Raw genomic sequence first — 16,005 nt, 5'->3', positions numbered from 1 at the left:
TGCTTAAATCCATCCCAGGTGAATTCGATTTAGTTTGGGCAATTCTGCAGGCAGTACAATAGAACAGCTACACCCATTTTCATTGTTGTTCTAATTCTGCCGGTGAACTGGCCTCATTTTGCTGACTATGTTTTTCTTTTTCCTCGATCAATATACAATTCCATCACAGCACATGCTGTAGAGTGTCCTCACACAGATCCACCGGCTGCGAGCTGTCCTCGCACAGATCCACATCTACGGGACGCATGGTGGCACAGTGGTGTCTCACAGTGCACGGACCTGGGTTCAATTCCTGGCTTGGGTTGCCGTGTGGAATTTGCACATTCTCATCGTGTCTGCGTGGGTTTCCTCCACAGTCCAAAGATGCGTGGGTTAAGTGGATTGGCCACGCTAAATTGCCCCTTAGTGTCAGGAGGACAAGCAGGCTAAATACGTGGGGTTACAGGATTAGGGGCTGGGTGGGATTGTGGTTGGTGCAGACTCAATGGGCCAAATGGCCTCCTTCTGCACCTGTAGGGTTCCTATGAGCACCAGGTGTGAACTGTCTAAACAAAGACCCACATAAACACTAGATAGCAACTTCCCTGCATCAGATCAATGTGAACTGTAGTTTTTAATGTCTTTATAATGATTCACATCGGAATAATAGAGAATACTTTTGTTGTTTTCAAATTTGATCACAATCTCTACAAAGAGCAGACAGATGCATTTTGAAAAACTGTGTGGTTTAATTGCATTCTAAAATGGTAATGAGTCTGAGCACCATCATCAACCATAGCCAGAATTTCCAATTAGCTGGATTTGGAGTTTGAATTTGTAATAGAAACTCTTTCTTTTGGTCAGTGCTGAAGGTGAAAGGTCTGAATCTTCTTTTTGGCAGTCCCTCAGGGTTGAGAATGACTTACTTCCACTCGAGGAGGGTGGTTCCGTGGAGGCTGAATAGTCCAGTCCTGGAGCCGCAGAATCTGCCACAGGTTTGATAGCGGGTGTTTGATGTGGTGGTTGGGTGGATTTTGCACATTGTGCGGTTAACACTTGACCTCTGCATGCTCCACGTGGTGATGCTCGAGGTGATAGGCGCCTTCACAGATGCTTCTTCTCCAGTTTGTTTGTTCCAAGGCATGGGCATTGATGGGATGCATTTACTTAGCAAGATTAGAGTATCCTTGTAATATTTCCTCTGCCCTCCTAGTGATCGCTTACCGTTGCAGAGGTCAGAGTAGGGCACTTGTTTCAGGAGACATCTGAGATTGAACACTTGCCCCGTTTGTCCAATTGAGTAGCTTCAGGATGATTGGGTGGAGTGTTGCCGTAAGAAAGATGGAGAAGAGTGTTGATGCAATGATGCAGCCCTGTTTGATCCCAGTTTGCACAAGTATTGGGTCTGTGGTGGCTCCGGTGATGAGGATCATGGCTTGTATATCATTATGGAGCAGGTGGAAAATGGTGACAAATTTCTGCAGTGACAAATTTCCACTGTAACGCATCTGTAACCACTCTATGAAGTCGGTCATCCAGTTACACATCCCTCTTCCTTCTGCCCACGACTTTGCCCTCTAACAGAGATCTCTCAGCTGTCTCAGCTCTGATCAAACACTGACATTTCCTTTCTGAATGTCACTTTTTAAAGTTCTTTCTATTCTTGCAATTTCAGGCACCTCTTGATTGGTTTTATGGTTTATTTTTTAAAGTAGACATCTTATCAGCCACATTTCAAAAACTTCTACATCTATGTAACATCGCATAATAAATTTAAATGCCTTCTGTTCTGTCATAACATTGGGCCAGAATTCAGAACGGTAACCTGATCGTAACAGCATGACAGGTTATTTTATCACACTAGCCATCTTTATTGCCTCGGAGTGAGATTGCTGACCAGGTTCCAAATAAGAGACTTTTTAAAATATAAATTGGGTTGAGAAAAGAAAGCTCATGATCTAGCATGCCAACAATTCCTGAACTAGCTTTCCTGTTACGGTATTTTGAACGATCCAAGTGCTTCTGCCTCTACTACTGAGTAAATATTTGTCACTCTCAGGCAATCCTAAAGTTTTGTGCATTTTAAACTCAGGTCCCTGGTCTCACCCTCCTACTTTATTTGAAATAATATTCTGAGTGTACGGTACCTGTCCCAGTTTAATATTTTATATGCTTTGATTATACCGTTCCCTTCACTGTCTATGTTCTGACCTGGAAAAACTGAATTCTTTTGTTGTTGAGAGTCCATGCACATAACCAAGTAAGTAAAGACTATCCAGAATAAATTCACATAAAGCATCTTATCAATGCACTTTGGATTCAAACCACACTCTCGAAGCAAAATCTCTGCTGAAATACATCCTAGTTTCAGAACGCCTTATAAAATATACAGAACTGTGCCACACAGTAGCAAAAATCATCTGTGTTCACTCTGGGGGATTGCTTAATGACCAATTTTCAAATAATTAAAAGTCTTACTTAAGAAATGTCCAATTACTCATTAAAACATGAATCAATGCTTGTTATAATTTATTCCAGAATCTTCCACATAGAAGTTCAATCTTACCATGTGCCCAAAATATCCCCAAAGTGATTGCCATTGAAAAGATTTGTGTTTTTAATAACAGTCATTTTTTTAATTCCTTTAGTGCAACAGGCTCCTGTTATTAAATGTCACAAGATATAATTAGGAAAAGGACTGAGAAACAAGACAATTTCGGTTTTCATAATACATTCTGCAACAAAATAATTTACACGCTGCAACAAAATAATGTTGTTTCTTTTCCTTTTGAGCTTCTGTTTGAGTTTAAAGTGAGCAATGTCAATTTTTCTGAATAAACCACGAATTCACATTCGTTTGCACGCACTGCATTACTGAACACCAGACGGTCGATTGTAGTGAGAAGGACAAATAATTGAATGGGGAAAATGGCAAAAGAACAAGAGGTGAGCAAAGGAAAGAGGCTGGAGGGAGACAAAGGAGGAAAGGGGGTGGAGAGGGAAGAAGGGGGAAAATGAAAGGGAAAGAGTGAGGAAAAGTTAAAGGAATGATGGAGGGGAGGATAAAGAGTGGCAGAGGGCAATGAAGAAAGAGGAGGGGAGGAAGAGGACAATGAGCAGTGGAAGGAAAGAGGAATAGAGGAAAAGGGAAAGTGAGAGTTAAGTGAACAGGGGCACAGTGGTTTGCACTGCTGGTTCACGGTGGCAGAGACCCGGGTTCAATTCCGGTCTTGGGTGACATTGTGGAGTTTGCATATTCACCCACGTCTGCGTGGGTTTCTTTTGTGTGCTTCAATTCCCTCCCACAGTCTAAATGTGCAGTTAAGTGGATTGGTCATGATAAATTGCCTCACTGTCCAGATATGTGTAGGTTAGATGGATAGGGCAGAGAGGGGGCCTGGGTAAGATATTCTTTTGGAGAGTCAATGCAGACTTGATGGGCCAAATGGTCCTCTTCTGCACTGTAGGGATTCTATGGATAAAAATAAAATAGATACAGAGAGCGATAACAAGGTCAATGAAAGACAATAACAAATAGGATAGAATTCCACGGTTGAACAAAAAGGTGTAAGAAATTGGAAAAAAATCAACAGAGACAAAATTCCCTCACACAGTAATTGCTTTTTGTTCCTTTTCCCTGCTGTACTATTTTTATACCCAAGAGTCTGGACCTACTTTCAGAATCAGCCAATTAATCTCAACAGCAATCTACAGGAAGACATATCCAAGTGATCAAGGGTAACTATTCATCTGATTACAGTTTCAAACTGCTTGGGAGGACTTCAATAACTAAGACCAGGAGTTTATCATGTGGTAAATTGGAGATGTAAATCAGCATGTCACCTCTCCGTTAGAGCATGTTATGAAGCTCTTCGGACACACAGAATGGAAAAGGGCGAAGGCTATGTACAAAATAACTTGGTTACTCCCATAACCTTCATTCAATCAAAAATTCAACACTATTTAAGATTTTCTTAACGTGCAGCTCCATGTGTTCGACATTGTAAATAATCTTCTCATTACAGATGTTAATGTAAAGCTTATTTATTAACCACAAGTAAGCTTAGATTAACACTGCAGTTAAGCTACTGTGAAAATCCCCTAGTCGCCACACTCCAGCACCTGTTCGGGTACACTGAGGGAGAATTTAGTATGCCCAATGCACCTAACCAGCACGTCTTTCAGATTGTGGGAGAAAACCCACGCAGACATGGGGAGAACGTGCAGGGATCCAAGCCGGGAATCAAACTTGGGTCCCTGGCGCTGTGAGGCAGCAGTACTAACCACTGTGCCAGTGTCTGAATAAGAAGGTGGTGAAAGCTTATCAGTGGTAGGCAGGAACATGGGGTTGAGGTTAGTCAGATCAGTCATTATCTTATTGAATGACAGAGCAGGCTCGAGGGGCCAAATGGCCTACCCCTGCTCCTAATTCGTAGGTATAATTTTAATTAATATTTTTAAACTAACAAGGGATCCCTTCAAATGCCAGATGTCCACTATCCTTCCCCTTTTGAGCTTCTTTCTGTTCTTTATAAATAAAAGAATATTTATTCTTTTTTCGAATTGTTAGAACCGCATAAAACAGCTGTTCCTTCTGTTGATTCATCTTATTTTCAATTACATGTTTGAAAGGAACTGCAGTCTAACAGAATCAGACACTGTGCTGGATCTAATCGAACACAAAAGGTCGCAGCATTATTAAGCACCAGGTAAGTTTTATCTGTAGGCGAGGCTGTTTGGGGAATTGACAAATGGCAGTCTGTCAAATCAACAACAATTGTGATTCATTTTGGCTGGCTCCCTGTTCTGTGGCCAAGAAATGATGGTGCTCATTGGAAGCAGGTGTACAGAATAAAAAGAATAAAACCAAAGGTACTGTAGGAATTTTGCCGGTTTGTAAAGAAATGTATCGATTGGATGAAGCTGCCATTTATTACTATGTCCACTTGGAAGCATATTTATCGTCAGGAGCTGACAGTCCAGCGGGTCAGCTATGCTGCTCAAATTCACTTGCAGGCAGTGACTTTCAGACTTCAGACATTCACAGTGATTCAGTGAATTCATCCTAACCTCATCTATCCATATTATTTTCAGTTTCGCTACCCCTACTGCACACACATTAATCTATTCATAATGTCCTTAGGCTGGGTGGTTCGGACAACTCTGGAAATCTGTCTTCACCACTGAATATGAACAAGCAGCTGATAATAAAAATGAATGTATGGAAATGGAGGCTTTTTTTTAACCTATTTATGGGATGTGGGCATCGCTGTTTCCCGTCCCTAATTGCCCTTGAACTGAGTGGCTTGTTAGGCTATTCCAGAGGGCAGTTAAGAGTCAAACATATTGCTGTGGCTCTGGAGTCACATGTAGGCCAAACCAAGTAAGGACAACAGATTTCCTTCCCTAAAGGGCAAATGGCTTTTTCTGACAATCGCTAGTGTTTGTCTTAGACTCTTAATTCCATTGAATTCGAATTTCGCTGTTTGCCACGGTGGGATCCAAAGCTGGGTCTCTAAGGTGTTACCCTGGGTCTCTGGATTACTAGGTCCAAAGATAATGCCACTATGCTACCACCTCCCCTTTGTACACAGAGTTCTCAAGAGCAGAAAGATCCTTTTGCACATTTCTAGAGCTTTAAAACTCTTTATTGTAATGCCATTGGTCTTTGCAGGATGATCATGCATGATTTCATAACTCACAAGACTGGCAGCCAATCCTGGTAGAGAGAGAACCAATACCTGATGCTCACCATTTCTGCTGAGGTATCCTGTTCATAACATACTGGGGTGCAAATCTTGATGAAAAAACTTTTGGTGCTCCCTGCCTTGTTTTCTTTCCTCTCTTTCCCTGATCGGTGGCACAGTGGTTAGCACTGCTGCCTCACAGCGCCAGAGACCCAGGTTCAATTCTGGCTTCGGGTCACTGTCTGTGCAGAGACTGCATGTTCTCCCCGTGTCTGCGTGGGTTTCCTCCGGGTGCTCCAGTTTCCTCCCACAGTCTGAAAGACGTGCTGGTTAGGTGCATTGGCCATGCTGAATTCTCCCTCAGTGTACCCGAACAGGTGTTGGAGTGTGGTGACTCGGGGATTTTCACAGTAACTTCATTGCAATATTAATGTCAGCCTACTTGTGACTAATAAATAAACTTTTAACTTTCAAGTCTGTAAGACTCTAGACCTTTTTTAATCAGTACTACTGTGAAAGTAAGCAGTGAGTTTTCACAGGAGCTCAAATACATCGGCATATGGATAACAAGAAGATTTGCCAATCATCAGCAGGTATTAGGCTTATAGGCAGAAGTACATTGGGCAGATACGAAACACACTATGAAAGAATACACTGGGGAAATCGTCCACATGCAGGAAAGATGGTTCAGAGGCACTTAACAACTTCTACTTTTTGGAAATATCTCACAAATCCCGTCAATGCTCCACATAATCACAAAGTCAAAATTTGTAGCTCCATGAATACCTGATTTCTCTGTTAATAAAATCAGGTTTCATCAACATCAAACACTACTGTAATGCTAGCTGTCAGTCACAAATATTTACAATAAGGTAGAGCACCTCTTTATGTATTATGTAGAAATGGAGTGATTCAAGGAGTTCTCAGTTACAGCACAATGATCTATAATTTCTACAGTTGTGTACACTAAGGGAGATACTGTAGCAACAAGGAAACACAATTTGAAGAACTGTTTCAAGTAGCTTATCAATTTTTTTTCTGGTGATGGGGGGTGGGGGGGGCAGGGGGTGGTGGGGAATGAGGGTCCACCATTTACCTAAAACACAACTGGAGCAACTGCATTAGTACTGTGTGACTACAACAGTAAATCAGATTAATATTCAGCAAGTGGCTCAACTTCTACCTCCCCGAAGCCTTTCCACCATATACAAATCACAAGTTAAGAGGATAATGGAATGCTCTCCACTTGCTTGGGGGGGTGCCACACCATTAAGCTCAAAGCAACCAGCGCAACACAATGGTTAGCACTGCTGCCTCACAGCGCCAGAGACCGAGGTTCACTTCCGGCCTCGGATCACTAGCTGTACAGAGTTTGCACATTCTCCCCCCGTGTCTTCATGGATTTCCTCCGGGTGCTCCAGTTTCCTCCCAAAGTCCAAAGATGTGTGGGTTAGGTTGATTGGCCATGCTAAATTGACTCTAGTGTCAGGAGGATCAGCAGGGTAAATGTGAGAGGCTACAGGAATAGGACCTGGGTGGGATTGTGGTTGGTATAGATCCAACGGGCTAAATGGCCTCATCTGCACTGTAGGGATTCTCTGATTCTATGACAGGCAGCTCATCCCTTATCTTACATGTACACTCTTTCCATCATGGCTGCAGTGTACCAATTACTAGAAGCATTTGCAGCAACTTGCCAAACTTTGAAAGAACTATACAGCCCACAATCTTTACCATCTCATTACAATTCATCCTGATTCACCATTCCCTCACTTTCAGTGTGTCAAAATCTGACAGCTCCCTACTTGACCAGCACAATGGGTGTACATACAACACACTGACTGCAACAGCTAAGAAGGAAGTTAACTATCAACTTCCCAAGAGTAATTAAGGGTGTTCTGAGTATAAGCTGCACATACTAAAATTCAGATAGGTCAGTAACTGAGTCATTATTTCAATCCAGGTTGGCCTATAGGTTGATAAAGACTAAATTATTTTGTATCCAGGCACATCATTGACCAAACCAGGCCTGAATGTACTCCCCCAAATGGTACAGAATCTGAGACAAAGTTGAGTGTGTTCAGAACTGAAAAGTTTGCAACGAAGTAAATTTTGAGTATCTATCGTGAGGCAAATTGTTGGCAAAATTGAGTTCAAGTAATAATTATCTATGTAGCCACACAACCGTTAATGCCTAAGAAATTGAGCCGTATATTTAAATTCAAAGACCACTTTGTTATTTCTAGCAAAGGACCTTTTTCCGAATAAATATTTCAAAGTCCTCTTCATTCCAGTGCACTTACTTTAGCTTTAACTGCTCGGTTGCTAACCGTAGGTTCCCTGTGAAAATAGGACAGTCAAGTATTTTTTCTGAAACTACCTCAAAGACACATTTTTAAAGCAGACCATGCTTTCTTAACAACTCTCAACCCTCTCCATCTTTGACTCTTCTGACTGAGAGCCACCATGCTCACCTTTACTTTCTGGTCAAACTTGGAAAACACTCACCTGTCTCTACCTTGGACATTTCTGCACGATCTGTGATGGTGACCCTTTCCAAGCTGATGAGATAGTCCACAATCTTCACTCCAATTGCAGGCTCTGTGTGGTCCCACTCTAGAACCACCAATGAATTACTTGGCTCATGTGCTGGTGACAATCTCAATCTGGAGGAAAAGAAAACAAAGATTTTATTCAAATCACCTCAGCATTAATGGCAAGTTCTATGAATCACAGAATCACTACAGTGCAGAAAGAGGCCATTTGGCACTGACAACAATCCCATCCAGGCCCTATACGCCTAACCCCACACATTTACCCCCCCTCTAACCTACACATCCCAGGACACTAATTTAGCATGGCCAATCTACCTAACGTGCACATCTTTGGACTGCGGGATGAAACCAGAGCACCCGGAGGAAACCTACGCAGACAAGAGGTGAACTTGCAAACTCTACACAAAAAGTGACCCAAACCGGGAATCAAACCCAGGTCCCTGGAGTTGTGGGGCAGCAGTACTAACCACGGTTCCACCCAGTAACATTAAAAACTAGAGAATAAGCACACAAGAAAGGGCACTGTGTGTATTCAGATGTGCAAATGTAAGCTTTATAATGTATTAATCATACCTTGGACTAAACATTCTTGGGGACCTGATTGGCAATTATATTTGTGCTATCTTCACATCGTCATGGTTGAGAGATGAAGAAAAAATGATACATCTTCAGTTGGACTACTTTATAAAGTGCTTCTCGCAACTGACAATGGCTGAGGTGACAAGATGGCTCCAACTAGTCATATGCTGTCTTCTGGAAAGTTTTAAACAGTTTCAAAATTTTTGAAACGGTTTCAACAAAGTATATGATGCTTCAAACATTTGGAATGTACCACTGCTTACGTAGCATGAACATTCCAGCCAAACCAACGCACTGACCCAGCAGACAGTTGGCTTACTCCAGACCACATCAAACAAAGACAAAAGTTTTACAGATCTTAATCTCCAGTAATGGTACTAACAGCCTAAACATTAACTCTTCAAACCTAAGAAAGCCTCACGTAACCACCCAAAAGCAGTATCACATAACCAAGACTTGGGCTAGCTGACTTCCTTGCAGTCCTGGGGCCTTACAGTTCAGTTGCTGTTCAAATGTCAACTATCAGCCCATTTCCTCTCTGAAGGAACATTCCATTTGACTTACGATTCTGGACACAAGTAAAACTGATACTTATAATTAATTGTGGTCATGCCTGAACACTCCTCCTTTTTCCTTATCCCCTAATCATTATGTGTGTGTATCAAAGGGGTGGACATTGAGAAACCCCTCTCATCCACATGTATGTGGTACGTGGTTTAAAAAAAAAACTTTCCTACTTTATCTTACCTCGAGTTTGCTGCGCAAGTTATTCATAGAGGATTGGAACACTCCAAATATAAGGATATTATGTATGTACTTATTGAAGCATGGTACAAAAAGAACCACAAACTAGGCCTCATAACTTAATCATTGGAAGCTCTTTATTATCAGAGGGCACTGCTCCACAGTCAGATCCTAGACTGCTTAGCCAAGTTGCACACTGGGAGGAGTTTACTCCTCTTGGAGTCATATGACCCACCCTCTTAAAGGGGAAGTACACACCTCAAATTCCCAATAAACATCTGTCACACCCTTCTCCCTTTAATGCAAAACTCCCACAACCAAAACATATACACACAGAACGGAGAACATTTACACAGAGCGTTGCAAACTACTACAGTCCCCAGAGCAAAGTGCATTCAGAAAGCTCACATGGACGTAATAAGTCTATGGGGGATGGTGGTTTCCGACAGGCTGCTTCTTCGCTTCAGGAAACTTTTCTTGAGTAGTCCCCAGGGATTTGGAAGACCCTGCTGCTCAGCGCAGGGGTCCCTCTCAGAGGGGCTGCCTCTGAAACGGCTTCCGCCCTGGGGTGGCCGACCCTGAGGCTGGAACCCTAGGCTTGGGTCACACTGTTGCAGCCATCCCAAATAGTTTCATCATTTCTGGGGCTTCCCACCTTTGACTCAGTCTGTGATCACTAGTTAGCATGTCTCTTCCAAACCAACTCATCTCTGGTCTGTACTGTGTAGGACAAGAGTCCTGTTTGGGCGACAATTGCAGAAGTGTAATTCCTGGCCAGAACAAATTCCCCTTTCTGGAAAGTCCTCAACTTCACACATCCTGCTCTTCTGGCCATCTGTCCCTTCTAGTTCCACTTAACCATCTCTCAGGTCTCCTCTGGCTGCAGCAGGTCAGACATGGTTCCCAATTTCCGGTTGAAAATCAATAAAGCCGGCGAACACTGGGTTGTCACATGTGGTATGTGTGGCACATACCCAGGAGTTTATTCGTCCATCGCCCTAGTGACCCCTCCCCTTGCGACGCCTTCAGAGACTTGAGGTCTGAACAAATTGTTCTGCCAGACCATTTGTCGCCGGTGACGCGGTGCCAACCTCACATGCCTGATTCCATGGTGTTCCACATACTCATCGAAATCTAGTGCCACAAACTGGGGTCCGTTGTCACCTTGTTCTGGAATGCCAAACTGGACAAATATTTCATCCGGTTGGTGTAGCTTTGACTCCGCCAACATAAATATCATAGCCACTTGGAGCCTCCAGCCACTTGGAGTGGGCATCCACTACCACTAAGAGCCTTCTGTTGGCCCAGCAAAGTTATTGTGGGTCTGTGATTGGGGCCATTCCAACAGATGAAGAGGCGACAAAGGTGGCACCTTCCATACCAAAGCGCAGGACTCACACATCCCGCTTTTTCTTTAATTTGGGCATCAACATTCAGCAAACAAAAATAGCTTCTTGCTACTTCTTTCATTCGCACTACCCCTGGATTCCCTTATTGCACCTTTTCCAGCACCTTTCCTCTTAACGAAGGCAGGGCAGGGGGGATTATGACTTTCATACCCCATACTCAACACCCATCCAACATGAACAACTCATCTTTGAGACATATACAGCCATAACTCTGGGCTGTTCCTATTACTCGTCCTTCCTTTCAGGACTAGATCCACTATCTGCTTCATAACCGGACCATTCTGCACTGTGTTCTGCACCTGGATAGCGGTTACTGGAACTTTATCTTCTTATGTGAAATACATTATCTTCAGATTCCATGTGGGAGCATCCCAGGCAAAGACAGCTCTGACAGAGCATCCACATTTCTGTGTTCTCAGATTGGTGGTACCAGATTACATACGAGTAGGCTAACAAGACCACCTCCCACCTTTGCAGTCAAGCTGCCATCATAATTGTTACGGCCCTAAAATGGATGTCAAAGGTCTGTGGTCTGTCAGAAATACAAAATGTCTACGACATAGGAATTGATAAAACTTAATGACGCAAAAGATGATGCCCAAGCCTTCTTTTTCCACCTGAGCATACTTTGCCGCAGCATTTGTCAATTATCTTAATGCAAATGTGTTGAGCCTTTCCTCTCCATCTGGCATAACGTGAGACAGGACAGCCCAATCCCTACAGGGCAAGAGTCACATGCAAGCTGCAGTGGTAACTTGGGGTTGAAATGAACTAGCACTTCTGACTTGTCAAAGCCTGCCAGGTAGCCCTCCTCACATTCTTTAGCCCACTTCCACAGCTGCCCTTTCCCAGCAACCAATGCATCGCTTTCAACATCATCATCAGATCCAGAATGAAGTTGCTGTAATAGTTAATGAATCCCAAAAAAGACTTCAATTGGTCACATCTTCTGACTTTGGGACCATCATGACGGCCTCCATCTTCGTGGATGCCTTGTCTAATCCTTGTCGTCAATTACATGGTCTGTTTACTCAATTGAATCCTGAAAGAACTCGTATTTCTTTCTTTTGACTTGTAAGCCATCGTCCTACAAGCTCTTTAATATATCCTCCAGATTCTTCAGATGCTCCTCCTTTATTGAAGCCATGACCAAAATATCATCCACATAACACTGGACTCCTGTCAACCCACTGGGAAGAGCTAACTCCAACTCAGGTGTCACATGATCCGCATCCTGAAAAGGGCAATATCCACCCCAAACCCCCAACATACATGTATCACTAAGGATTGGGGAAAATATGTCAGCATTTATAAAAGGAGAAATCAGAATAAACAAACACATTTTTGTTTGAAGGTGAGTAATGACTGCCGAAATTAGAGGAGTTTAAATTGACCTCCCTCCTGTCCGTAACAACATTTTTGTAGTCAACCAAAGAATTTGTTTATAAGGAGCATCTTAAAGTTGGAGAGGGGGCTGAAGAATTGCGGAGGCAGAATTCTGAGATTTGGGGAAGATTTTGTATTTGGCTGAGTACCTTAAAATCACGATCAAATCTAGGTGCCGACTGTTGGGCCAGCAACAGTCAGCCTTCATCATTTGCCTCGCCATATTGAAGAAGGTAAATGGCCATACCTGCCACACCACCATTGTGGAGAAGGGCAGGGAGCTTCAGTGAGTCGACTGTAACTCTTGCTATGGTCAAGTAGGTACAGTGACTGTGGGTGGTTAGAAAAGTGGAATGGAGATTGATTTCAGAGCACTAGCTCTCCCCCTATCTGTTAGCAACAGCAATCCTCCAAGCATCTGTTAAGCTACCAATGCCACTTGAAGATGCAGTGATTGGTCTCTTAACTGAGATAGTAAGCAACTCACTGAAGGGGCTCACTGTTTGTGGACGGGTAGCCTTCCCGTACCCAATCCAGTATTCAGGAAATTGGGACTGTGGTGGCCTGGCATGCCAGCCAACATCGGGAGGTTTCACATTTGCCCACCTCCATTTCCACCCCTATATCGGCATAAACATCCTGTGCTAGGTGCCTGAATGAGCTGAAGAGAGAGAGGGATGCAGAAGGGGACATAATTGAAAGAATAGTGAATTTTGGTGATGCTGAAAGAGAGTTTAGAAGGTGCAAGGCCATGAAAGGAATTTAATGTAAGGATGAGAATTTTAAATTGGAGGCAAAGAGGGACCCGTAGGTCAGCAATTCTAGGCATGATGAATGATCAGGACATGGTGCAGGTTAGGGTCTGGAAAGCCAAGCTAATGTTCATAGAGTATGAGAGCTCGCTAAGATAGTTAAATCTGGAGGTAGCGAGGGCATGTTTCACTGAGGCAATGAATGCTGTGGAGTTGGATATAGGAACTCTATGTGATAAAGATAATATAGGATCAGAAGTTCAGGTCAGGGTCTAATCAGATTGTTAATTTGAAAACAGCCTGATTGAGCGGCCAGGGAGGAGGTTGGGCACACACTTTGCGATTGGGGAAGGTATTCTGACAACCGTGGTATGGCAGAGCTGGACGGAAGTGGTGGATTTCGACGGTGTGAAAATAGGCCCCAAATTTGTGTTGTCAAATGCAGTTTGCAGATGACAAAGAGCAGGGCTCAAAGACAGATAATGGTGCAGTCAGATTATGAGAAGGGAATCCATTTCTGGAACCAAGTGAGCAGACTCTCCTGGAGCCGGGAACTAGAGCAGAGACATCGGTAAAAGGCCGATGTGGTCATGTGTGTCAAAGTGCTGCGTAGAAATTGAGGGGGAAATGGGGTGGAAACTACACCACGTCACAGAGTATATGATCTGTTATTTTTATAATTGCCATTCCCAAGATGTGATGGGGTCCAAAACCCCACTGAACTTCAACAATTACCAAAACGACAGCGAGCTTGCGTTTTGTAGCATTTGAATACAGGTGTTTGCCTATTGAGTGGTGCTGAACCCTCTATGAATGAAGAAGGTTCACAATAGGGGAAAGAACCTTGCCCAGAGATATGTATTTCATGTATGGGTCATCATTTATGTACAAGTATATTTAATGTTGCATGCACATTCCTTCAGTACGATGTCCTCCTGTAAAAGCATGCAAGAATTTATTATGCAGTGAGCAGAAGGCATGAAGTTACTTCTCTGACATCCAGTGGATCTGCCTTCTAATGTTTGTTTTATCATTGATGGAATTTCACTGAAACTTAACATTATTAAAAAAAGGTGATAAGAAGAAGGAATATGACTCTAAATCATTCACGCTAGTTATAACTAGCGTGAATGATTTAGAGTCATATTCCTTCTTCTTATCACCATTTTTTGCTTGGATTGCACACTCAAGATTCTACCATTTCTATGCCTTTACTTCATTTATACGGATCCTTGCCATGCTGTCCCAAATCAGATGTTCCCTAATTCAACAAGAACTGTAGTTTAAGGATTCCTGGTATAGCAAGGGTTAATGTGGGTCCAGGAAACAGCCCACAGTATGATGGAGAGGGACACATGACAGACTAAAGTCAGCTGTGAACTGAACAGAGACCTGTGTAGAAGCAAGCATGGAATTTGCTCCTAGCTTGGTCTATAACCTGTATATATGTACATTATTAATAAATACTTAATATTCAACCATACAAGCTTCAGAATTTCTGTGAGACCTACTGAGCATACAACATACAACAGGAAGCATTGATTAATTTAGCAGGATAAAATAGGGCAAATGACTCGTGAGGATTGGGGAACGGTGGCTATTACACGATGCCAATGTAAAAATAGAAAAGGGTAATGAAGATCTAGAGGTAAGGATTTTAGATTGGAAAAGGGCAAACTTCACAAAATGAAGAAAGCATTGAGCTGAAGAAGAATAGCTAGCAAACAGCGAATGCATCAGCAACTCTGAATCTTCAAACAAAAGGATGGATGAAATATGGCACGGATATATTCACACAACACAAAAGTGGACTGCATTGAAGGATAGTTTTGTTGACATAATAGAGATTGAAACCGAACTGAAGCTTAAAAGAAAGATGTATGATAAGATGAGGGCTCGCACTACTGAAGAAAATCATGAGCAATAAAGAATAGTGGGAGATGAAAAGAAAGGTTAAGAGGGCAAAAGGGAATTTGACAAGTCTGGCTGATAGCATAAAAGGCTTTTATAAGGATTTTAAACGTGACAGAATAACAACAAAGGTTAGACAATTTTGGATGAAGACAGGAATCTCACTGTGACGATATGATGAAGATACTAAATACTTTGTGTGGGTGTTTATAAATAACAATGGACATAAGAACGTAGGTGTTCTGAGGGATGTTGCAGAAAAATAGTGATGTCTAACTATAACAAATGGATAGAACTTAAAGTCACTGATACCATGCAGCACAGCATACTGCAGCAACAGAAAAAAACATTGAAGGCTTCAAACAAGAATTTGAATCATTTTAAAATACATATCCAGAAATGGGCTGAGTGGCCTCTTTCTGCGCTGTAGGATGCTATGATTCAGTGTGGGGGACAGAAGTGTCACCAATGCAACACCTCCATTCAAATGTTTTAAGTTAGGTAACCACATCCAATTAGTCAGCTTGAGCACATCCAGAAATGGAGATTTAATTACTGCCCATTTTGCGGTAATTGGGGTAATCGGTAATTGAAACAGCCACCTGTTGACAATCACAAAAGTGTTTATTGAAAACGTGACAGGCTGAATAGCTGAAGGGAAGACAGTAGCTGGACTTAAATTTTCACATGGTGTTATATAAAGGGCGGAATTGCCCCAAAATCAACAATATCATGTGTCAGGCCGAGAAAAGTGGCATCGGACCCTTTGATGCTGATGGCGAGTGTTTCCGCATACTGTGCGACACTTAGTGCACAAAATAAGCAGGCATGGGAATTAATGTCAGATTTCTGGCAGGGTGACCGCTGATTTGCCCTCCATGCCGTGACCTTAGAGCTTCAGTAATCTGCACAGAGCTAGCGCTCTCCTAAGGATAGGACAATCCTAGCCACAACATGGATGCTCAGTCTTCAGTTTGTTTGATGCCTGACCAAAACTCTACCG

The 16,005-nt window shown here is 42.7% G+C and overlaps 1 protein-coding gene across 1 annotated transcript in view; it reads right to left on the bottom strand.

The window, feature by feature from the left end:
• astn1 (astrotactin 1) overlaps positions 1-16,005 on the bottom strand; it is a 2,322,431-nt gene that overhangs the window by 128,551 nt on the left and 2,177,875 nt on the right. Inside the window, exon 19 of the mRNA XM_080195939.1 lies at positions 8,175-8,332. Within this exon, the coding sequence (XP_080052065.1) occupies positions 8,175-8,332 (158 nt within the window). The remainder of the gene's footprint in view (positions 1-8,174; positions 8,333-16,005) is intronic.

Source organism: Carcharhinus amblyrhynchos, chromosome 9, assembly GCF_965287045.1.
Source record: "Carcharhinus amblyrhynchos chromosome 9, sCarAmb.v2.hapA, whole genome shotgun sequence".
NCBI classification, from domain to species: Eukaryota; Metazoa; Chordata; class Chondrichthyes; order Carcharhiniformes; family Carcharhinidae; genus Carcharhinus; species Carcharhinus amblyrhynchos.
The sequence above is the reverse complement of the archived record's forward strand: the minus strand, read 5'-3'. Positions and strand labels throughout refer to the sequence as shown.